Below are 24,174 nucleotides of genomic sequence, written 5' to 3' on the forward strand. Positions count from 1 at the left end.
TATCAACAGGTGCCTATGCCTTTTGTGATCCACGGACATTTCATGCTTTGCTTGCAACAAAATAAAAAATGCAGAAAACAAATTATCTCAAAAAATTTATGAAAAGATATTGTATAATATAAAAGTGCAATTGTGCACTTTCTAGTTAGTATACAGCAGCATCTTTTTATGCATACTAGGTTGGCCTGGAACTTGTAATCCTCTCAAATAAGCCAATTGAGGGCTGGAATTACAAGTCTGTACCAGCATGCCCATTTAAACAATTAGTTTCTATTGAGGATAAGCAATTTTATATGTAATGAGGCCCACTGACTAGATTTCAGAATTATTTTAAGCTCATTTTTTAAAATCATTTTGATCAGACAAGGTCCTATATCATCATAAATCTAGTCAAGGCCTCCATAAAATGCTATTTTTTTTAAATCAAAAGATTACATTACCTTGCATGGTTTATGTTTCTGTCTTAAATGCAGCTATTAGGATTTATAGTCTTGTTATAATACTACAGGGTGGCATTCAGGCTCATGAAACTTCTTAACATTCATTGATGAAATTCTCTTTTCAGTCATCAAGTAATTCGACAAAAGGACATCACCTGATACTGAAATAACATGAACATAAATATACACCTATTTAAGGACTAGATACTGTTCTGCAAAAACAGCATGTCTTAATACATTTTATATAGTATATAATCTGAAATGACACATAAATATGAAGCAGAATGCAATGATGAATAAGAATTGACAAAAAACATCTATTGAACCTTTTCAAAGTAAGTAGATGATAGACATGATGACAAGACTGAAATTTCCAGACAACTCACTTTCTCCAAACAGTTCCCAATACATTAATATCAGTCAAAAATTGAACGGGTCATAAATAAGGACTTAAGTTGAAAAGTAAACATTTTGAATAATAGCATTTGAAATCCTCTTATTTTGGGACAGTGTTTCAAATATCAAAGTCTATAACTCACAATAGTATAGTACTGTATATATGAATGTGAACTAATTTGAATCTCACTGACTTCCTTTCCTAATGTTGGAGCACACAAATGCAACTTACTTATATTTCTGAAGAATAAAACCTCATGGCTTCGTGCATGCTATTTACAATGTTCTTTTTCCACCCAGTGGTGGTACATGACTTTAATTTTAGCACTAGGAAGACAAGTATATATCTGTGTTAAAGGCTAGTGTGGGCTACAGTGTTTCAGGACAGACAGGGATATAGAGAAACCCTGTCTCAGAAGAAAGGAAGGTGGGAGGCAGGAAGAGAGGAGAGGATGGGTAGAGAGAAATGGAAAGGAAAAATTAAATGACTGCAAAGATATTTATGGAGTCAGATCAGTATACATACTAATCTACTAATCTGTCAGAAACCTAGTGAGTAATTGTTTTTGGAAATCAGCAGTCATTAAAAATTACAATGAAGGAGGCTGGAGAGAGCTCTTAACCTTTGAGCCAAGAGCTCTTCCTGAGGTCCTGAGTTTTATTACCAGCACCCACATTTTGGCTCAAAACCATCTGTGATGAGATCTGGTGCCTTCTGGCCTGCAGGTATAAATGCAGGCAAAACATATAAAGTCTTTAAGAATTATAATGAAGTGGGTAATGGCAGAAATGTCTGTAATACTAGGACTTAAGAGGCTGAGAAATAAGGATGAGAGCTTATGGTCATCTTTGCCTATAATGTGTCTGAGGTCATACTGTTACATGAGACCCTATATCAAATTCCCTACCTTGAACATCAGAAGTACATACAATTACCTTGAGTAAAGGGTAATCATGAAATTCCCAGAATATAGGCAAAAAATAATGGTACTGTCTTTAGAATGATATCTTTAAAAGCTGAACCTCTAACAATCAGGGTATCATATAAAAGAAAAGGGGGGGGCTACCTTTAGGTCATGAATCAGACAATAGACTTTCTTCCAATATGCTGTTACCACTAATGCACAAATCTCAGAGCCTCCTGTTACCAGCCTCTGGAATGTGGGAGATGACTTAGCAAGTCTTCTAGGCCTGACAGTGAAGTTACATTATTTAACAAGACCATCAGCAGTCCTGACACTGGAAATATCACAAGACACCACACAGATGGAGAACTACCATAGACTAAGAGGATGAATGAGTTGTCTCCAGAGAAAAGGTACAATAGTGACTTTACACCAAGTGATTATCCTAAGCAGATATACATACAAGCATGAAATGGACCCAGTACATGGGATATGGAATTTCTTCTTCTGTGTGTGTGTGAGAGAGAGAGATTACAGAATGTCAAGAAATTAGGCATGTTTGGAGTCTAAGAGAAGAAAAGAGTGAAGGTGAGGTGGAAAAGATGGAAATAAAATCACCATGTATTATTTTTAATTAAAAAATAGGTAATTCACTCACCATTACAAACCACTTCCCATGGTAAAACAGCCTTTTTTCTTTGTTGGCTAATTAAAATTAAATTTATCCATAAAAAAATTCCTTTACTTACAACTCAAAGACATCATGTGTTCCCTCAATGCTTGTAGTCAACAGCACACTATTAGTGATGACACAAACTTAATATGAATTTCAGTGTGCCATATCAAGCATGCCGAACCTGTATCCCGATGTCCAGGCTCTAACACTTATTTACGATCAGTAGACTGAAGCTTACCATAATAGATTTAATTCCCAGATCAGGTCTTCCATAAGACACTGATACCAACAACTGTAAACCCTAATCAACTGAAGCAACCCCTTTTTCAAAAGCATTAACTTGGATTCCAAATGTTTTAACTAATGATCATAAAAGACATACCACTGCCAAAATTTCTTTAAGTTAATTTAATTATATCTGATTAAGTATCTCCACATACCTTTAATTATGACATATTAAAGTGACCACAGTGCCATGTTAATTTTAGCAAATCACAATCTTACTTTAAGATTAAGCAGCATGTTAATGCAGGAAGTGTCAGGAATCAGTAAATAACATTACAACCATTTTATCCAAAGATACTAGCTTGTGTAAATAAACTACACGCCTGCTTTTACCTCTTTCACAATAAAACATTAGTTTCACTCTGACTTTAACAAAATCAGACAAAAGAAGCCCTCAATTCAATTGCTCTATGTATTTATTAGCTATAATTAATGCAGTAAGAGGGGTCAAAAAGCTTGCATGCTACACAATTTCACAAGATGCAATGCAGGGAAAAATAAAGGCTGATATTTATCAACCATCTTAGGGTCTTGGTGGACGCATTCCTGGGGGAGGTGGGCCTAGAAAGGAAAAATAATAAAATTCTATTGAAGTTATCAAGAGCATATAAATATTAGAGGATCTGATGTTATTCACAGGCCCTGACCTCTAATTCCTGGTGGAGGGGGTCTCATTCCTGGAGGGGGCATGCCTATAGGTGTCCCTCGAGCAGGGGGAAGGCCAATCGGTGGGCCCATGGGTGGTCTCATACCAGGTGGAGGAGCCATGATTCCTGAAAAAAATAAATAAACCCTCCTTAGGTCAGCTCATTAAATAAAGCTCTTATGGTGTAGCACAAAATAGTGGTTCCAGAAATGAGTCAAGTGTGTGCATGAGAAATTAAGTTCCTTATCCTGTAATACAGAGTGTCATCCTAATTCCAAAGAATCTAGTCTTTCATTTACGAACTACCAATGACAATATAGCTTCAAACCCTGTGATCTAAAACGGCCTGACAGAAAGATACACTGGTAAATAGTCGCAAAGATCAAACAAGGCCCTACAGAGACAACAGTAGTAGAATCCAGAACCTGTACAGGTCTAAGGCATGTGGGCATCCTAGCACTGAGAGTCATAGACACACGTTCCCATACCACCCCAGGAGTTATTCCCCATTGAAAACCACTTACACAGGAAAAAATTTAAGAGGCTCAATAGATGTACCAACCACTTAAAACAGGTGCCATGCCCAATAATAGATGCCCACACTGAACTGATTAATAGAATTGAGGGTTTGCTTCAAGAAGCTTTGTCTGAACATCACAAATTTCTAACTTCATAGAATGCTTGCTTATAAATTATGGTTTCTGTCTTTGTTCTTAAGGGTTTGCTTCTTGTACTTTTCCTTTAGCTATTTGTTTATATTTGTTTGATTTTCAGTCCTAATTGGGTTTGTTTTAATTTTCCTTACTTTATTCTAAACTACTTGAGATGTCTGCTCGTATTCTAGTCAGAAGAAATATTGTCAATTTGGGTAGGTGGGGAAGTACGGAGGTGCTGGGGGTAGAAACTAGCAGAATACGTTGCATTAGAAAAGCTATATTCAATAAAAGTGTACAACAATAAAACTAGTAGAATAGTTCCTAAATTTTTAGCAAGGCAAAAAAGAAATGTCTTAGATCAATCACAGTACGTGGAGATGTTATTTCCTCAAAATGATAGACTCTGGAGGAAATCCAAATTTGTTGTAAAGGCCTTACCTGGTGGTGGGGTTGCTCTGCCTACAGGTGGAGGTGGAGTTCCACGTCCTGGCGGGTACTGGGTTGGAGCTCCAGCAATGCTGGCAGTGGCAGCAACTGCAGCAGCTGCTACAGTGCCTCTTCCCTGTGGAGTCATGACCTGAAAAGTTACGCCAAAAATACAAAGAGATGAGGGATGCAATTGCTTTACAATACATAGAAAGAAATAGTGAATAAGTCCTATTACAGATATAATTGCTGTATCTTGTTACTTATATTATTCTTTTTAATTTGATGAGGAATAAATCCAGAAGTTCTTATATGCTATGCATATTCCTGCTGAGCTGCAGTTCCAGGCTCTAGTTTGTTTTGTTTTATGGGTGTACATTTGGGGAGGTTTCTTTTGTTGTTACTTTGGAGACAGAGTCTTTCTATGTAGTCTTGACTATAATCCTGAACTCCCTCCAGAATTCAGACATCTACTTTCACCCTCATGTTTTTAAATCTTGACATATTGCTGTTTTATAATCTTTTGATTTTTCTTGACCTGGCATTTACAGATGGATATTTCATTACTCATATCAATTCAAAGTGTCTTAGTTATCAAGTATTAGTCTGCTCCTTAATATATTTGAGTATCAGGTCTTTCTAGAACATATAAAATTTAAATCGTATAGATATAGCTTTCGGGTTCCACATCTTCTCCGTCTATGCTCTAGTCATATTCTATCATTAATAGCAAACCTTGTTCTGGTCCTACCTGCTGGGATGGACCTCCAACTCCTCGGACAGGGCCTGCTAATCCAGCAGGAGCTTGAGGAATAGGTACACCAGCTGGTACTCCTCTGCCAGCTGCCCTCCCTACCCCAGGGCCACCTGCAGCGCCAGCAAGTGGCACCCGAGCAATACCAGTCTGAAACAAAAATGTTTAGCTTAACTTATCCGTTTTGTTCAAATACAAGTGATTTTTACCAAAGGAAGTAGTTCTCAATCATGTTACAATCTAATTAGCTCGCATTAGCTCCATATGCAAACAAATGTGATGGTAATAAATACTTCTGAGTGCCCTCTAGATTTGGGATATATACTTTCAAACTGAGAACTGGTAATTCCTTGACCACTTCCTTCCCAATAAAAAAAATAACTTCTATCTTCTGATTTGGTAACTCTTGCATTCACTCTACCTTGTAATAGAAGTAGCATGTTGCTGACAGAATATTAGCATTGTTTGGGTAAATTGAAATGCATGTCCTCTTAATACACTAGAAAGAGGAATTAAAGTACACAGGTCCAAGTCTAAAGTTAAATTTCTGTTGTGAATTTTTTCACATGTGAGAGGGTCTCCAGTTTGTCAAGTGATTGGACCACTATACTGTGTGTTTGCTAACCATTGACTGCAGCCTCCCCAAAAGCACTGTGAAAATGTTATTTTCTATGTAACTGCAGGATAACATAACTAAAACTACATTTTAATTTTAATAAAGTCATGCTTATCATAACTTAGGGAGTACCCAGAATGTTTGTGAAATCATAAATATTCTTCCTAAAGTATACATCTGAACTGTTGTACTAAGTACAACCACATTTTGATTACATGTGTAATTTGATTACATGTATAGTATTTCTCCATATACCCTGCTAAGATATTAAGTCAAAGTACCATGAGCTTGCATAATTCATGTATGAAGTAAAAAAAAATCTAAGATCAGAAACATGGAAATCTTGCCCTACATCATCCTTACATCTTTTGGAGGTGGACCCTCCACAGTCATTGAGACCAAGTTCTCTCCACGTAGCAAGACCAGACCCAAAACCCGCTTTTCTTCACGCTCCGGCTGTTTTGCATTCTTTGGCCTATAAATCAGAAGTAAATAAACATCATTAAAATAAATTTGTGATCCTTACTTATCAAAGGAAACAATTAGACAAAAATCTTTTTGGTATGCCTCTTATGTAAACTGCAATTTAATTGCCTAATTACTCTGTAGGCTTTATTAACTTGCATAATTTTCATGTCTGCTCCCTTGATATACAGATATCCAAAATGATGTTCTGCTGCAAAATATAGATGCAAATGATAGGACAAAGCCTTTAATGTAAGTGAAAGTGAAGCCCTATTAAGTGCATTAAGATTATAACCAAATACTATTGGCATCAGATTTGACAAAATAAGTGGTATTTTTGCCAACATTATTTGTATGCAATGACATGAATTCAATATAAGGATCTGATCCAAATCTGAAAGATTCGGTAACAACCGCATGGCCACCCCCAGCTTCTTTATCTAATTAATTCAGTCCTCCTATCCAATCTTATTACAGCACCCGCCTCTCAATCCATGACCCAAACAAGCCTTACTTGATCTTCCTGAACTCATCACAATCACAGAGAATCAGATTCATATGCTTGTCAAAAGCCTTAAAGGTGCCAATGAAGATTCTTCCATCTTGCAGGATACATCTCATTCTATAGTCAATGTGCTGCAGCATCTTGCTACTCTTACCCACAGTCTGCAATCAGTAAAGGAACATCAATGGAAAGTTCATGTCTTTCCGTTTCCTTTTTACAAAGTCTCCCTTTATTTCTTCTCTATTTTCTAAATACTGATCAAGTAGATTAAGAAAACTTTACATAGCTCTGTACTTCTCTGAATCCTAAGTAGGACCCATACCATCTAATAGTTATGAATCTTATTTTTAAAATAGAAATCCCTGACTTAGTTCTCCTTTGAGTTGTCAGCACTATTTTTATGCATTCTTTCCATCAAATGACCATAACTTCAAATAGAGCACCTGTCCCTATAAACTATTTTTTGTAAACTTAAAAAAAACTATCTCAGTAAAAGTTCTAATAACCCCAACTACATGAAATCATGATCACCCATTAGTTCTCCAAAGGGCTTCCAGATCCAACACATCAGTATCACTATTGTTAAAATCTTTTGGTATTTTTTTAAGCACTGAACATGCGACAATGGTGATTATCCTGAGCTCTTATTCTTCCTATCTACCACCCAAATGCTCTGGTTTCAGGTCTTTGCTAATCTGTGTCTGACACCTTCAGGTTCACAATCCCTCATCTACCTCTTTTTGATATTAACAGACACCAGCAATTTCCAAGGAGTCTGTATGCTCTGCAATTGGATCTATGAGTCCTTAGTCTGTAAGGTGGTTCCTTAAGGTTATACTCACTAAAATCTAAATGATAAAAAGATTAATTAAAAAAGAATTGATAAGCCACCCCTCAGTATTCTCTCCAAAGGTTTTGAAGAGTATTAACAGGAATGAACATCTCTATAAATGAATCCCTATTTCTAAATTTTACAGCCTCAAAAATTATACAATGAATAATTGTGGTTACTACAGCAGCTATCCAAATCTGTAATGTACAACTCACCATGATTGCTGTTCACAATAGATGCTTCAATAGTAAAATTTCAATAGCTTTAACACTTTGGGGAGGGCTATAAATAAAGGTGTGATGCAGGTTTGCTTAGATACAATGTATGCTTGACTGGTGCTTTAAAGATCGTGGACCGGTCCTGCAGAGGGAAGAAAATTACAACTGTACTTCACTCTACTATGGTTTAGAAATAGTATTGCTTCATATCTAACAAAGAACTAATTTATCTTTCATCTTAATACTCGTTTAACCTACAGGATCTATGAAATGAAAACAATTGGCTACCAATATTGCTAAGCGTTCCTGGTTGTATATGTCAGTAGATTTATTTTAGTGGCCAGATATCAACGCTGACTAACTTCTAGCTAACATGTAAACCCGTAACTTAATTACGCTCAAGACATACATTGAGTCTCTGGCTTCTAAGCAGTGATTTACAGAAATATTCTATGCATCCCAGAATTTAAAAAAAATTAAAAATGTGCCTGGTGCTCAAAGTCAGAAAATGGCATCAAAGTCCTAGGAACTGAAGCTACAGTTACTTGAGCCTCCATGTGGGTACTGGAAACAAAACCCAGGTCTTCTGCAGAAACCAATGAGACATCTCTCGAATCACTGTTACTAGGGTTTTTATATAATTGCTTAGAAAACCAGGTCTTCTGTTTTGGAAGGAAAGCACATTTTTAAAATATTTCTCAACACTATACATATTTCAGAAACACCTACACTTTTTCATCCCTAAATTTAATCAGTGTCCTATTTATTTCTTAGTTCAAAATTATATTTTCATTTAACATGTCTAAAATTATAGGCTCCCTTTACAATTTTAGGAGACAAGTATGACAATAATCAGCAACCTCGGGCATATGGTTGCAATCAGTATATTCAGAATGATGAAGCAGAAGTTCAATAGCTAGATGGCAAACAGTTCAAAAAGTAAATGTAAAATACAATTACAAGCTTGGAATACAGCTTGCAAGATAAAGCATAAAATTTGATAGTATTTCCTCCTAGCCTGGAATTTTAATTCCTTTCCTTAGCCTTTTCTGTCTTCTAGGATCCCAAGGCCACTCTGCCCAGTTTTAACTAGAAGTTTAAATGAGAATCTGCGGAGTTTAACCATGAGAGTAGAAACAGAGAATAGGTTTCACAAAGTGTAAGCCCATCCTGAATCTGCATTCATCTTATTGTCTCAGCCTATCCACTGCTCAAGTGAGATTATCCCTTGAACTTTTAATCTTCATGCCATCCTGAGGAACTAGAACAGAAAAGTGACATAGCATCCTGGAGGGATGAGAAATATCACTCACACTAAAAATATTCTAAAAACTTCACTTTCTAAAAATATGTATTTTTTGTGCAGTGGTAGCTCATGCCTTTAATCCCAGCATTCAGGAGGCAGTTTAAAGTTTGAGGCCAGCCTGAGTGAGTTCCAGAACAGGCCCCAAAGCTACAGAGAAAATTTGTCTTTAAAAAAAAATCATGTAATTGTAGTTACATGGGGATGATGTTACTCACAGAAGCCACACTGCATCAAATTGTCAAGTGTGAAATAAATACGTCCCCTCTTTGAGTTAGTGCAGTCTGGTGGCAGATTCCCCATAAATAATATAGCCCATTGCAATATGTTTCCCACCAGAACTTGGTGACAAGTCTGATTGTTGAAGATACCAGAGTTTTTATTTACAAACTGGAACCAAGTCAGAAGCTTCCTAACTTCTGGCTAGTTTTCAATATCAGAAGGTACTGTACAGGAAGCTGGTGAAGTCAGTGTTACCCATTTGTGAATCCTGTGCTCTACAATAACAATCAGATGGGTAATACAACGGTGGCATGAATGTTATGTTCGTATAGATGTTATGCTAGTATAAATGAATGACATTCTAAATTAAATGTAGAATTTTAAAAATTGAATAATTCATTTTCTAGACTTCTGAGACAATCTAAAGGAATTCATAATGTATATCTGGTCAACATGGAACTCAGAGATTCACCTATGTAAGTCATCCAAGTGCTGAGTAGTTTAAAGGCATGCAACACCATGCCCAGCTAAATTGACTACATTTTAAAAACTGAAAACAGCGTGGAGAGATGGCCCAGTGGGCTGAGAGCTTCCTGCTATGATTTTGCAGAGGACCCAAGTTCAGTTCTCATAATCCACATGACAACTTATCAGTATCTTTCTCCATCTCCAGATCCAGGGGATTCTGATGCCCTCTCCAGCCTCTGCAGTTTCCTGAAAACACACACAATGTTTATTTTCAGTAATAAATAATTGAAATTCATACTCACTTCACAGGGAGGGCATGCCAAGAACCCCACAGCTGAGGAGAACAGATGGGCTATTGGGGAAGCTACAACTTCTATTTTTGACATAGTATCAAAGTCCCACTAAATATTTCATCTCATACAAATAGAGTATTCATTTCTCACCTTTTATCAGAGAAACTTCTTTACAGACGATAGTGGCCAATAGGCTTGTAATTGTTCAAAGTGCTCAAAATAAATGACAGTAGGGTGCTCAGTCCTAAGTCTTATCACACCCCACCACCACCCTGTCTGAGAAGCCATCACAGAAGGGATAAAGTCCTCAGAGGACTTCTGGGAAATCGTGTCTTCTTTGCATTGCAGGGTTGCTGCACTTATGAACTCTTATAGTAAGTATATACAGATGCATGTACAAGACTGAGCCAATCAACAGTCCAACATTGATGGGGTGGGCTCACGAGACTCATACTTTTCTTACATGCCGACAAAAAATGGTAAAGATGTCAGTACTTCAGTGATACAGCTCACAGCCCAAATCTCCCTGGCTAGCACTAGGTGAACGCAGTTAGGGACTTAACTTAAAAATTCAAAAAAAAAATGGAAAAGCAATTTAAAAGGAGCACTAGATAGAAGGTTCAAGAGAAGTTAAGAGTTGGAGCTGGATATGGTTTAAATGAACTGTGCACATATATGAAGATCACGAAGAATGTGGGGTAAAGTGGCACAGCCCGTGAGGCAGACAGATGATATAGGTCTTTGAGTCTGAGGACAACCTGTTCTACACAGGTGTCCTGACAAATCAATTAGAACCTGTCTACAAATAAATCAAGAATAGAGATTACTCAGTAGTTAAGAACAGTGGCTGGTCTTCCAGAAGATCAGCTTCAATTTCCAGCACCTACATGGCAGCTCACAACCACATGTTAACTCCATTTCCAGATCTGATACTCTCTTTTTTCCACACATGATACATAGACATAAATGCATGCAAAACACCATAAACATAAAGTTGTAAAACCTAGAACTAAAACACAAGTGTTAAGGCCCACACTTTCAGTCCCAGAATGTTTTAATCGTTCAACCCATCCTGTTTCAGAGTGAGTTCTATCAAGGGTGCATAGTGAGATTCTGTCTCAATAAATAAATAAAACCTGAAATAATTATAGTATTCATAGCATATAATTTCAATATTTAGGTCGTAAGGCTTTCTTGCCAGAGTGAATCCATGATTTCAAAGGGCAGATGGAACACATGAAATGAAATAGGCTAAATATAAATATAATCATGTGGAAATGTTCTTACAAATTAATTTGGGGCATAAATACGTCTCAGCAGGTAATACTACTAGCTTGAGGGGGCTGGAGATATGGCTCAGTGGTTAAGAGCACTGGCTGCTCTTCCAGAGGTCCTGATTCAATTCCCCAGCAACCACATGGTGGCTCACAACCATCTGTAATGCTATCTAGCGCCCTCCTCTGACGTGCAGGCATACATAGAGGAAGAATGTCATATACATAATAAATAAATAATTCTTTTAAAAGAATACTAGCTTGAGCTGGAGCTATGGTTCAGCTGTTCAGAGCACTGGCTGCTCATCCAGGTCCTGAGTTCAACTTTCCCAGTAACCATTTGGTGGCTCACAAACACCTGTAAGGAGTTCTGGTGATACATGAAGCTAGAACACCATACACATAATAAATGAATATATCTTTTTAAAAAAGAACATGAGCATGCCCTACACAGGACCTGAGTTTAATTTTAGACATCAAAGTCTGACACTTATTTACAAGTCTAGTGTTGAGGAGACCTGAGGCCCTGCTCTGGACTCTATATACATGGTACTTTAGAATCAGATGGTGGTGGCAGAGTCTTTATTCCTAGCACTTGGGAGGTCCCAGGCAGGTGGACCTCAGTGAATTTTTGGCCAGCTGGCCTACAAATGAGTTTGAGGCCAACTTGGATTGTTATACAGTGAAACTCTGTCTCAAAAGAAAAACATAAAAAATAATAAATAAATGCTCATTGTATAAAATTGCTGTGTGTCTAGTCCTGGTGTATATAAAGTCTTTTTTAAAAAAAGGTCATTATGTATATAGAGCTCTTAAAAAAAGGTAACTGCATCAATTAAACTCTAGATACCCTATTGTTTGCTTTTCCTTTGGAACTCTAACCTGTTTTTCCTTGACTTCCACCTTCTTGATGTCTTGGTACTGCTTTAACCACCTCTTGGTGTCTCAGCTAAGAAGGCCTGCCTCAGTTCTGCCTGGAAGTCCACCACAGGAACCTGCTGCTGCTGCTGAGCGCGGCGTGGGTACAGGTGGCACCTGGGGCAAGAGCACAATAGTTTTACATCAAAGACATTCATCTATGTAAATAGCAGTAAGAATGAAAAGAGACACTTTTATTCTATAAGAGTCTAGTTTTATAAAAGGTCACCAGAAAAATGCTAACATATTTTAAGATAGCCATTTATAACATTGTAGTTAGGTAGTATATGAACCAAAAAGGGAACTTGAAGCCAAACAATCAAGCAAGCAAACCAATTGATTAGCAAGCTAATAATTAAACGGATCCATCAAATAGTTAAAGATGGCGATAGAGAGACAGATAGACCAGCAAGCCAATAAATCAAGGAGTCAAATACTCAGTTAATCAGTTAAATCAATCAATATATCAGAAAGTCATGAATATATAAATTATGAATAATGAATAAATGGATAAGTAGGTCAGCAACTCAATCAACAGATTAAGAATAAAAGAATGTGTGCATAGACCAGCAAGCCAAGAAATAGATCAAGAAGCTAGTCAAATCAACCAATAGCCCAGGAAGCCAATAAAGAAATAGATTGATAAATCAATCTTTTAATCAATTAATCAATAAAGAACAGCAAGCCAAATAGATATATAAATAGGTAAAGAAGTCAATAACAGACATTCTAAAAAATAAATCAATATTTATACATGTGATATGTGAATATACATTTAAAATATTGAGCCATTCTCTGAGTATGTGATCATAAGATCATACTTTGCTTTGTGATGATGTCAAGGGCAGCATAGACTGTCTAAAAACAAAAACAATAAAGTTTGTATAAAGTAATGTCTCATCAATGCAGAAAAAAGCATTTATATGAACAGAAAATGAGCCAGGCAGTGGTGGGAGCAGAGGAAGGCAGATCTGTGTGTTCAAGACAGGCTGGTTACTAAAATTACTCCTTTCTTGAACATAAAATAAAAAATAAGTTACTAAAATCATTGCTTTGTGAATAACAGGTATTTATAAAGTGAATAAAATTCTAAAGGTAAAACTCACATGTGAGGAAATAAAAAGCACTTGCATAGAATTTATGAAGCTCTAAGTTTAATTCCTGCTCGGCCAAAAAAAAAAAAAAAGGGAAAAAAGGAAGCGACACTTTTAAAATTGAAATGTCAGGGGGAAAGTCAAATTATGAGGAAAAGCAGTTAAAGAGCCATGTGTCGTGGCACATGTTTTTAATTCTAGCACTCCTGTGCCAGAGACGGACTCTCTGCAAGTTCAAGCCAGCCAGGGCTGCACAGACAGAACCTGTGCAAAAAGAATGAATTAAATAAATGATAATGTTGACTTAAGTTAGAATACAATTAAAGTTTCCTCAATATTTTTGTTACAGCTTCTGCATTGGGTATTCCATTACGTCACTGTAATCTCTTCTTGTACGCTGCTTTTGTGATTTGGTTCATAACCCAGACTTTACATACTCTTGATTGCTCAGTGAGGCGGTCCGTCTACGCTTGACCTGGACTTCCACCTCTGGCACGTGCTGTTCAGTAGTTCTTCTCAGGTGTAAGCGATCCCTGAAACAGAAAAAGAACAATTTAATAAATGTATTAGTTTATGAAACAATTTTATTTAAATTGATGATTTATGATTAAGACCGGTTCATAGATTTCTTGCCTAGGAAGCGGAAAGCCCCGCCTTCAATTCCCATCAGAGGATCATCAGGGGTGGGAGCACAAGCCTGAAATCTCAGCCCTAAGGAGGTAAGACAGGGGGACCAAACTCAGCTACCTACAGTCTAAGCTACATGAAACCTTCCATTAATAAAATAATACAGCATCGATAAAAATGGCTCATTATATAAAGCTTAATTGCCAGCCACTAATACAAACATGACAATCAATGATTGATCCCTGGTCCTTGAAAAGGTAGAAGAGAACCTACGCCATAAGATCACGTGGACTTCTACATATGTGTCATAGCATGTGTGCTGCCCTCCCTGTGACAGACACACATTAACCACCATGTAAAGGTAGCTGTCTTGGAATTTATAAATAGGAGGTTTGCTTAAGCAAAATTCTATCAACTAGCTGGGAGCACTTCACAAAATGGCCGTGCAGTCAACCCGCATGAACAGGGTGGCCATCTTAGGAACTATGGGAAATGTTCCTAAGACAGAAATTAGACATATGAAACCAAGAGACAAATGGAAAGGCTTTTGACAAGTCAAGAATGATTCTCAAGAAATGAATCGGAATTCCAATTTTCTGAATCCTATCTATATTTAAAAGTAGCGAAATTTTTAGATTAAGCATTTTAACAATAATTCAGTTATTTTGATGTTTAGAACTGGAAATGCCAAAACATCCAAATAAAAAATTAAAAAAACATGTTAAGATTTCCACCATGATAAAATTATAAACAAATCAAATAAACTGAATTTTAATTAAGGTTGCATAGTATGATGAAACATACCTGATACTAAGGCCAAATTCCTACAGGTATTAATAACATGGACTGCAGAGTGGTATAGCACCCAAAAGAAAAAACTTGGTAAATTACATAATTGATTGAAATCCAATTTTTAGGGCAAAACAAAACATAATTAGAAAATAGTGGAGCTGGACCTTTCAGGAATGATGAATAAATATTCATGGCATTCCAGGTGGCAGGCATACCTCAAAGCAAAATAGTTCTTACATCTTTTAATTACATACATTAAAAAATTATAAAAAGCTGCCTTTTCAATGGGTTTCCTAATAACATATTTAGTTGGCCAATCAGCATGAAATACATGTTATGTCATTAATAAGAGAAATAAAATCTTACATACTGTGAGATATCACTTGATAATGACAGCATGCATGATGCAGGGAAATTTATAAAAATGCAAAGCTGTACTAAGTCTTGAATAATTAATAAAGGCCCAGTGACATCAGACTAGTGAACCTGCAATTCTCCTGCAGTGATGGAAGAGTAAACACCAACCCAGGATCACATATATCCTCACTCATAGTGTTGTTAGTAACTGCCAAAAAGTGCTAACATTTTAAATGTCTACTAAGGACAAATAAAACCAGATATGATCATTTACACTACAGTACATTCACTTACACAAAGGAAAGTGGAGAATTGATCGAGGTTGTAATAGAAATCTATTTGATAATTTAATAGTCTGAGACAAAAGTCTCTCATGTATCCTAAGTTGTCTTAAAACTTACTGAAGCTAAAGACGTCATTGATCTGATTCTATAGGTGAGTGCCAGCAGAATGATTTTCTAATTGTTGGATAGAGTTAATAACATCAAATTATAACCCCAAAGAATAGTGTCAAAAAAAATCTGTAGTTTATTACCATTTCCTATGAGTTCCTCAGTATGAAAAAGGCTCAGTTTAGTCATCAATACAAAAATATTTTATTACTTCTATTTTCTAAACCTAACTTTTATATATAAATCATCTAAGTTTATTTTTGAAAATGATGGTTTAGTGCAAATGTAGGCATTCATATCAAAAATGGCATTTTATAAAATGACTAATTATGCCAACATGCGTATAGGGAAAACTTAAATGTGAAGGAAAATTTGTGCATAGCATTAATTTTTTATGGCAAACCACTGTCCACTGTCACCAGCAAATTCTATTTCGGATATAAACTTCAAATTAGAAGCTAACTACTTAGGACAGAAACATAGGAAGCCAATCATAATCAAATGTATCTGATTCAACATTTACAAAATGGTGGGCCAAAATAGGCAGTTCATGAAGACACAAATAAAAATTGAGTCAAAACATAGTAGAAGCAGTATATTCCTAAAGCCTAACAAAAACTTAATAACCTATATTCCATACAATTTTGTAAAAGTAATTTTTCACACTGCCTGAAGTATGGCACCTGACGTATGAAGATCACAAGTTCATGGGCAACCTGGTTACAGAGACTGTCAGAAGAAACAAACAAACAAAAAGTAAATTAATAATAAAACAAAGTTAATCTAAATTTACCTTTGTAAAAATTACAACTATATATACTATCTATTCATAGTGGTGAAGGAAAACAAGATCTAAAAATAAAGCAAGTACATAAAAATCCTGGAAAAAATATTTAAATGTAAAAACTTCAATCCAAGCGCAGTCACTCACATCTGTGGTTCACTGGAAAAAGGGGGTGGATCACCAGCTCCAGGGCAGCCTGAGATACATACCATATCTGAAATAAATGTGGATTACAGAGCAATCCTGTCTCAAAATTTAAAAACAAGTTTAATAAAATAAACAAAGCAGGTATTTGGTTCATTATTCCTTCATATTTTCAGAGTAACTTCAATTTCAAAAAATCGTGAAAATCATTAACTTAATACATCCATAAAAATTATCCCTGGGGAATAACTCTGAAGCCATGTACTAAGAGAGATTAAACTACCAAATCATTAAAAATGGATGACAAAATATCACATTAAGGCAACTGTTAATTTTTAAACCTGGAAAATAGAAATCAAAGAGAATACGCAAAGCCACAAGCTGTTTTATGAATTATTGAATCTGCCTTAAAATTAAAAAATCTGACTACATTCAGAACAGTAAAAAGTATTAAAAATACGTGATCATTAATAAATTCAAATATAAATTCATCCTACCCAGGAGGGAAGGCATCACCAACAGGTTGAGCTGACCTGTAATGTACAACCATTCTACTGTGAAACAGATAACGAAGACGCTTCCTAACACACAGGAATAAGGAATACGTCATACAAGCCTCTAGCCTCTATTATCTCCCCTCCCCCCACATGCCTTCCATTCCTTAAGGTAATAGAAAACCCAGGACCAAGCCTGTGAGAAAGAACCTGCGCAAACCAGCCCCCCCCCCCCTCATTGCGACACTGCAGGGAGGGGCAAAGAAGCACTGTTAATGCAGCAGGTTAGGAATATGGCTGCCAGGTTCTCCACGCCAATACTGCGCCATCCCTCCGTCTACTCCCTCCCGGCCTCCATGCTGGCGGAGTTGCTTGTCATCTCTACCGCATCTGGTTTTCCTGTGCCCACTGCAAGACACTGAGGGTGGGAGAAGACACGCGAGGGAGGCTCTATCCATGCAGTCCTGAGAAGAGGGTGTGGCTGCAATTCCAACACTGCAGAACTGACAAGCAGGTGGCTCGCCCGGTGACAAGCACCAAGGTGGGGAGGGGTCTACTCCCCCCCCCACCATGTCGCGCCTGCGCACACCAGCACCACTGCAGCAGCGGCCATCTTTAGGGACGCTCACAATGGCGTTTGACACTGGACACGACCCCCTTGATAATACTAAGACGTGCAAAGATTCAATCCCGAATGCCAGAAAAAAATAAAAATAAAAAATAAAAATGGTCTTGTCGCTGCTACTGTTCCTGGCTTGAATTATAGCAAGTTTTTTATACATTTCATACATTAACCCCTGCAGTGAGGGGTGTTTAGTGACGACCAAATAAACAAGAAAACATTGCGGCTTTCACCACTCATTCTCCGCAGGCAAGGAATGACTCTATAAAAGGAACCAATACAAACACAATATACCACTGATTAGCAGAGACAAGAAAATTTTAAAAAAAAAACCCACCCTGGAAACGTTGGTCTGGCCGTCCATAAAGGTCCGTTCCCACCCCTCCCCCCTAGCACTGGATCATTCCACAGATCCACTCCTGCAGACCCCCCCACACGAGGGCCACACCCTAGCAGAACCTCTGCGCTCCTGGGGTCCTTCCCATGGCCCTGTGCCCCTGTAACCACCTGCACCCACGCAGTCTCCAAACCACCCTGATTAAAAAGCACTCTGACCAGCTACAACCTGACCACGCCATCACTTCTCTGAGCCACAAGTATCTTCTTGCCACAAAACCATCTGCACACTGAAACAGTTGCAGTGGTCACCGGGCAAACCACCGACTAGCCGCAGTCTGTGCTCACCTTCCCCCAGCGCCGCAGATCGCGGGCCCTGCTCCCCTCCCCCTGCCCTGTGCCGCTGACCGCGGAGCCCCCGCCTCACGTTGCCCCGCCCTGTACCGCAGTCAGGGGTCCTGCGCATCTTTCGACCAGTGAGTGCCGCGGCCTCAGATCGCAGAACAAGCTCATCTTCCCCCCAGTGCCGCAGTCGCGGACCCTGCTGCTCCCCTCCCCCAAACCCGTGCCGCAGTCCTGGAAGCAGCGCATCCTTTCCCCAGTGACGCACATCGCGGACCCTGCTCCCCTCCCCCCAACACTGTGCTGCGGTCATGGATCGGCTCATCTTTCCCCAGTGCCGCGGATCCTAATACTAGGCATCCTTTCCCAAGTGCCGCGGTCTCTAATCGCCGGCACTGCTCATCTTTCCCCAGTACCAAGGCTGCTCACCATACCTCGTGGACAGGGCTCCTCCACCCCCACGTCTTGCCTCGTCCAAGGACCGTGGTCACCTTAACTAGGGCCGCAACAGGAGATCGTAGACCCTGCTCCCCCCGCCCCCACCCCGACTGTGTCGCAATCAGGGATCCTGCTCACCTTCTCCTAGCGCCGTATCCGCGGACCATGCCCACCCTCTCCAAGGGACCGATCACGGACCCTGCTCCCCTCCCCCCTACCCTGTATCTTAGTCATGGACGCTGCTCACTTTCTACTAGTGCCGCATCCGCGGACCGTGGTCACCTTCCCCCAGGGCCGCGGCAACAGATCACGGACCCTGCTCCCCTCCCCCGCCCTCTGACGCAGTCATGGATGCTGCTCACCTTCCCCAGTGCCGCATCCGCGAACCGTGATCACCTTCCCCCAGGGCCGCGGCAACAGATTGCGGAACCTGCCCACCTTCCTCCAAGTGTTTGGATCACAGACCACCGTGCTCACATTCCCCCAGGGCCGCGGATCGCGGACCCTGCTCTCCTCCCCGGCCCTGTGTCGCAGTCATGGATCCTGCTCTCCTTCTCCCAGTGCTGCATCCGCGGACCGTAGTCGCCTTCCCCCATGGCCGCGGCAAGAGATTGCGGACAACCGCGGACAACCGCGGATGACCGCTGCAACCCTGCCGCAGCACGGCTCCCTCACCCCGGAGCCCAGTCACTGGTAACGCCTTACAGCTCAGACCTGACATTACCCCCTCCACACCCATCCAAATGAGTCCGTCTAATCGGTCTAAAATATTGGTCTCCGATTCTCAAAAAGAAAATCTCCCAAATCTAGAATGTTTTGGGAAAAACGCAACAGCCTCACAACGAAAAGTGCCACGGGTCCAGCTGACCTTCCTCGCTCCATCGCGTTACGAGTGGCTCCTCAGAAGGTAGCGTCTGACATCGCCAGCTACCTCTCTTCTTCTGCGCCAGACGTGCCGCAGTGGCTCCGTCTTATCACGCAGAACCCACGCATGCGCGTCACAGGCAATGGGCCGCACATGCGCACATTGTTTGCCGCAGTGCAGGGATTCCAAAGTCTGACCCCAATGACCTGCGAAGAGATGGCTACCGGTCCCTGAGCATTCCTACGATAGTAACTTGAGCGAATATTTTGAGAAAATAATTGTCAACATGGGCTATTGGCAACAATTACCTGTTTTTAAATATGTTTAAAATAAAGAATAATTTTTAGTTCCGTCGTGGTTGCAAGCATCAATGAATAATAAAACATGATTTTAAAACATCAAGGTTTTTTACTAGATGTGATTACATACCACATATTGAGACACGTTTTTAGAATGATAATTTACAGAACACACCCTGTACAGAAAATTACCCCCCCACCGCCGCTGCCCTTTTTTTCCCCGTTTGGGCTTTTGAAGACTGTGTTTTTCTGTGTAGTTTTAGAACGCGGTCTGTAGGTGGCGCTCACGTCAAACTCAGAAATCTTACTGCCTGTGCCTCCTGAGTGCTAGGATTAAAGCATTGTTCGGCTGTTAGCTTCAATATGCAGGTATTTTATTGTTTAGGGAAAGAAAAGGCCAAGCACAGAAAACTAAGGAAGCTACATTACACAATGTTTAACATTACTGTAGACTTTCTTGTTGACCACCTTTCCGAACTGTTGGTGAGGTATTCTAATGGATATGTGTAGCTAATGTTCTCTCCCTGTTTTCGAACCAGTGGGCAGCAGTTCCAATCCCTGATTTCCTATTTTCAGCTTGAATGACAGTCAGTTTTCACTTCAACCACAACCTGAACTTCTGAAAACAGGTGAAGAAATTTATTTAAATACAAGCAAAAAAAGTTAAAGCTTCCTGATGTAAATAATAACCTACTAGGTTGAGTGATACAAAATTGTCAGTATATAAAGGTGATTATGGAAACCATTTGCTTACCAGTAATGAAGGCTCAGATTTATCAAAGCACTTCCAAACAATACTTAATAATTTTAATCTAATTAAAACTTTTATTATTTTAACTATCTGTATATGAAATTGTTTTGAAAGTTGACTATATTAGGAACAACTTACAAAATAAAATGAAAAAGTAACTAATGCTATGTACCATGAAGATGTGTTTATGGAGTAAAAATCCAGGACTTTGAATTTATTCTCTCTCGATTTAAAATATAATTGTGATACTCAGCCAATGTGTTCTAGGCTTATATTTTTAAAAGAAATAAAAGAAAAAGATTTTAGATTCCAGAAAAGGCCCAAGGAACCTTGCAAACAGCACAAAAAAACCATGATGTTTGACTCATTGATTGTTTTAAAAAATAATATGAATAACTTAGAAGAAAATCAGTATACATTTCTGATCACAGATTAGTAGACATTTCTGGTAAAACAAAATCAATAAAAATAAGAGCTAAGATTTCATGAGTTACATAAGAGATTTTGTTTCAAAGGACACTCTTCAGAAAGTAGGAAAAAAGCAAAGTAGGCTGGAAAAAATCATTTGCCAACCCCCCCCCCCGCCAAAAAAAAAAACAGATTAGGGTTTAATTTTCAGAATATTCAGTAGAGTAATAAACTGAAATCATCCATGTTTTTGTCAGAGGGAATGCATTCAAATGGAAGTTCTCACAAAATAAGATTTAAAAACTGTCAATCAGATAAACACATGGAAACGCAAATGAAAAAACACAATTTGAGACTGCTTAGGGAAAAATAAAAAAGACAATAGTATCTTGGTTGGTGGTAAATTTTGTTATTGCTTTTCTAATTCAGGGTCTTAATCCAAGCCAGGTGTGCTTAGAAAATCCTCTGTATCTCTAGTTGGAGATTGTTTTAATTGTCCCAGGTGGGGAAGATTTTGAGACAGGCTCTGTCCTAGGTTGGAATCCACCATGTAGACTATGCTAAATGAAATAAGGAATTAAGTGGTGCTGGAAATCAGCGAACTTTGCAAGCCTCGACTTCAAAGTAAAACCCTATGCATTTTTTTGCTGTTGTTGTTGTTTACATAGACTCTCACCATGTGGCTCTCACTGGCCTGTAACTTGCTATGTGACCAGGCAGATTCCTACTGTTATTCCCAGTCCTGGCATTATAGATATGCTAACTCACAAGTCCCTTGGGGGTGGAGTGGCAATTTAGTGCACCTGAGTATGACTAAGACCCAGGACCTGAAAACTTACCACAAGCTGGAAAGAATGTAAAGTAATGAGGCCACCTCAGACTCAAAACAGTGGTTCATTCCTATTATCTCAGAAAGGGGAGACAGGATGTTTACCATGAATTGTTGATGTTCTTGAGCAAAATAGTCTGTTCCAGCTCAAATTGGAAAACAGAGTGGGGCTGTCTTCAAAATCACAAAACAAGGGGAATTTGACCATTACTTTGTCAATGCTGAAAAAACTAACCATTAAATTGCATTAAGACCTATGTTTCAAGCTAGCTCTTGGGTGACTGATGCAGGTAAATTTCTATGAGTACCAGCCAAACTTGAAGAGCACAGGGACTCTCAGATGAAAAAAAACAACTAAAGTTCAGCTAGGGGAAAAGCATGGCACATGCCTCTAATCCTAGCACCAAGAAGGATGGCAATGGCATACTGCACGTTGAGAGACTATGTAGGCCTATAGGGATTTGAAGACTATGAATGGACAATAACAACAATAATAATCAAAATTGAACAATAATCAAAAGGACTCTATAGTACTCTGCCTACTTACATCCCAAATTGAAACACAAATATCCATCCATGCAAAATAATGTTTATCAATTTGTAGCAAACATGTTCATGGTAGTCATAAGCCACAATGCTCCATTGTGAGCTTTGTGAATTGTAAACCTATAATCCCAGTTCTTAGAGGTAGGGACATGCATCAGTTCAAGGACATTTTGTCTGTATGGTAAGTTAGCTGAAAACCAGTGGTGTATACCTTGTCTCAAAAAGTATGCAAATCAATCAATGAATAAAATAAGTATATATAAATAGATATATATTTAATATATAATACAATGTATAATACAATGTATAAAATAAGTGTATATATAAATATATAAGTTGTACCATATATCTTTAATTTCAGGACTTCATTATCAGAGGCTGGCGGACATCTGTGAGTTTGAGGCTAGCCTGGTCTACATAGCATGTTCAGGCCAGTGACATTTGCATAGCTAATCTCCATCTAAACTACAAAAAAAAAATAGGAAGAGTTTTACTATGAAGTCCAGGCTTATACGAAGTCCCCTGTTTGATCTACAGCACCACATAAACCAGACAAGTAGGACACAGATATTATCCTAGCACTTAGAAGACATAGAGAGGTGGATCAGATGTCCTAGATGCTATACAGGGAGGATGGGGCCAATTTGTGACATATAAGACATCTCTAAGCAAACAAGAAGCAACAAAATGAATTGAAACATGCCTTCTGTGTGATGTGAACTCTGACATTTCCCTATAACCACAAGCCTCTCTTGTTACTGAAACACTAGGTATTCATCTAGAAACCTTATTAACAGTCCCTGTAATAACCCTGAGATTTGCTGTGTTGTATCCACTCCTTTTCCTAATTTGCAAATTTAGTCCTAGAGATCAAGAAAAATTCATAAATTACTCCTAAGTGATTAAAGAGTTTCAAGATAATCTTTTGTTTGTTTCTGAGACAGAGTTCTTCAGGTAGCTTTGACTGGCCTTATGTTCACATGTTGGCCTTGAATTTACAAAACCCTGCCTGCTCTGCCTCTCAAATGCTAAGATTAAAGTTGTATACCACCACACCTACCAACAAAAGTATTCTTTGTTTGTTTTTGGTTTTGTTTTTGTGGGGTTTTTTTTGAGAGAGGGTTTCCCAGTGTGACCCTGGCTTTCCAGAAACTAGGTCTACAGACCTGTCTCCCTCTGCCTTCAAAATGGGGGGATGAGAGGAGCTTCCAGTGCCTGCCTGGCACAAGTGACTCCTGGGCCCAGTTCTGGGGCAAAGATGCCTGCTTTTCACATCAAGGATCTGCCGGAAAAGAAAAAGCTGAAGATGGAGGTTGAGCAACTTCGCAAAGGAGTGAAGTTGCAGAGACAACAGGTGTCAAAATGTTCTGAAGAAACAAAGAACTATATTGAAGAACGTTCTGGAGAGAATCCTCTGGTGAAGGGTATCCCAGAAGACAGGAATCCCTTCAAAGAAAAGGGCATCTGTGTCATTTCCTAACTCTGGGGGAAACTCTATTCTCACTTGTGGCAAGCACTCTCAAGGAAGTTCATGTGTGACTGTGACCTGTGCCTGCTTGTGACCCGTCCTCAGGATACTACCATCTTTGGAGGGCAGTTGTGGGATGAAGGCATGACCCTCCCCTTTCAGTGAGCTGCTTGCTGCCTCCAATAAAGTTTGTCTTGGGAAAAAAAAATGTGGGGATGAAAAATTTGTAATGCCACCCCTTGCTTTGTGATTTGGTTTAAAATGGCTTCTCATAAAGTAATCCAAAGC

At 38.8% G+C, this 24,174-nt stretch overlaps 2 protein-coding genes, 1 non-coding gene and 1 pseudogene across 4 annotated transcripts; 1 reads left to right on the forward strand and 3 right to left on the reverse strand.

Annotated features, from left to right (window-relative positions):
• Positions 1-315: 315 nt before the first annotated feature.
• LOC125401152 (small nucleolar RNA SNORD107) lies at positions 316-387 on the reverse strand. The gene has a single exon (XR_007232228.1). It is a non-coding gene; the product is annotated as a small nucleolar RNA SNORD107 (small nucleolar RNA).
• Positions 388-3,100: 2,713 nt separating this feature from the next.
• Snrpn (small nuclear ribonucleoprotein polypeptide N) lies at positions 3,101-7,958 on the reverse strand. The gene is made up of 7 exons (XM_048435355.2): positions 7,818-7,958; positions 6,780-6,931; positions 6,164-6,275; positions 5,182-5,334; positions 4,443-4,581; positions 3,350-3,475; positions 3,101-3,263 (listed from the first exon to the last, which is right to left on the reverse strand). Exons 1-7 carry the CDS (start codon positions 7,818-7,820, stop codon positions 3,226-3,228), a joined length of 723 nt encoding a protein of 240 aa, XP_048291312.1. The 5' UTR covers positions 7,821-7,958; the 3' UTR covers positions 3,101-3,225.
• Snurf (SNRPN upstream open reading frame) lies at positions 7,822-19,733 on the reverse strand. Of its 2 annotated transcripts, XR_014999463.2 has the most exons (5): positions 19,589-19,733; positions 13,830-13,925; positions 12,263-12,415; positions 9,818-10,059; positions 7,822-7,962 (listed from the first exon to the last, which is right to left on the reverse strand). XR_014999463.2 is itself a non-coding variant. In XM_048435357.3 (4 exons), the coding sequence occupies exons 1-3, from the start codon at positions 19,600-19,602 to the stop codon at positions 12,307-12,309; spliced, it is 219 nt and encodes a 72-aa protein (XP_048291314.1). In that variant the 5' UTR covers positions 19,603-19,733; the 3' UTR covers positions 7,822-7,962; positions 12,263-12,306. The 2 variants fall into 2 exon arrangements, 1 of the variants encoding a protein (XP_048291314.1); XM_048435357.3 differs by lacking the exon at positions 9,818-10,059.
• Positions 19,734-23,641: 3,908 nt separating this feature from the next.
• Positions 23,642-23,924, forward strand: LOC125401147 (guanine nucleotide-binding protein G(I)/G(S)/G(O) subunit gamma-11 pseudogene; annotated as a pseudogene).
• The last annotated feature ends 250 nt before the right edge of the window (positions 23,925-24,174 follow it).

Source organism: Myodes glareolus, chromosome 24, assembly GCF_982192425.1.
Source record: "Myodes glareolus chromosome 24, mMyoGla1.1, whole genome shotgun sequence".
In the NCBI taxonomy this organism is placed as follows: Eukaryota; Metazoa; Chordata; class Mammalia; order Rodentia; family Cricetidae; genus Myodes; species Myodes glareolus.

Coding starts and splice junctions, on each gene's coding strand:
- Snrpn (XM_048435355.2), bottom strand. Junction 6,276..6,779: donor GATGAGTTCAGGAAGATCAA/GTAAGGCTTGTT, acceptor TCTGATTTATAG/GCCAAAGAATGCAAAACAGC. Junction 4,582..5,181: donor TTGGAGGTCCATCCCAGCAG/GTAGGACCAGAA, acceptor GTAACTTTTCAG/GTCATGACTCCACAGGGAAG.
- Snurf (XM_048435357.3), bottom strand. Junction 12,416..13,829: donor GCCTCACTGAGCAATCAAGA/GTATGTAAAGTC, acceptor CTCTTGCCCCAG/GTGCCACCTGTACCCACGCC.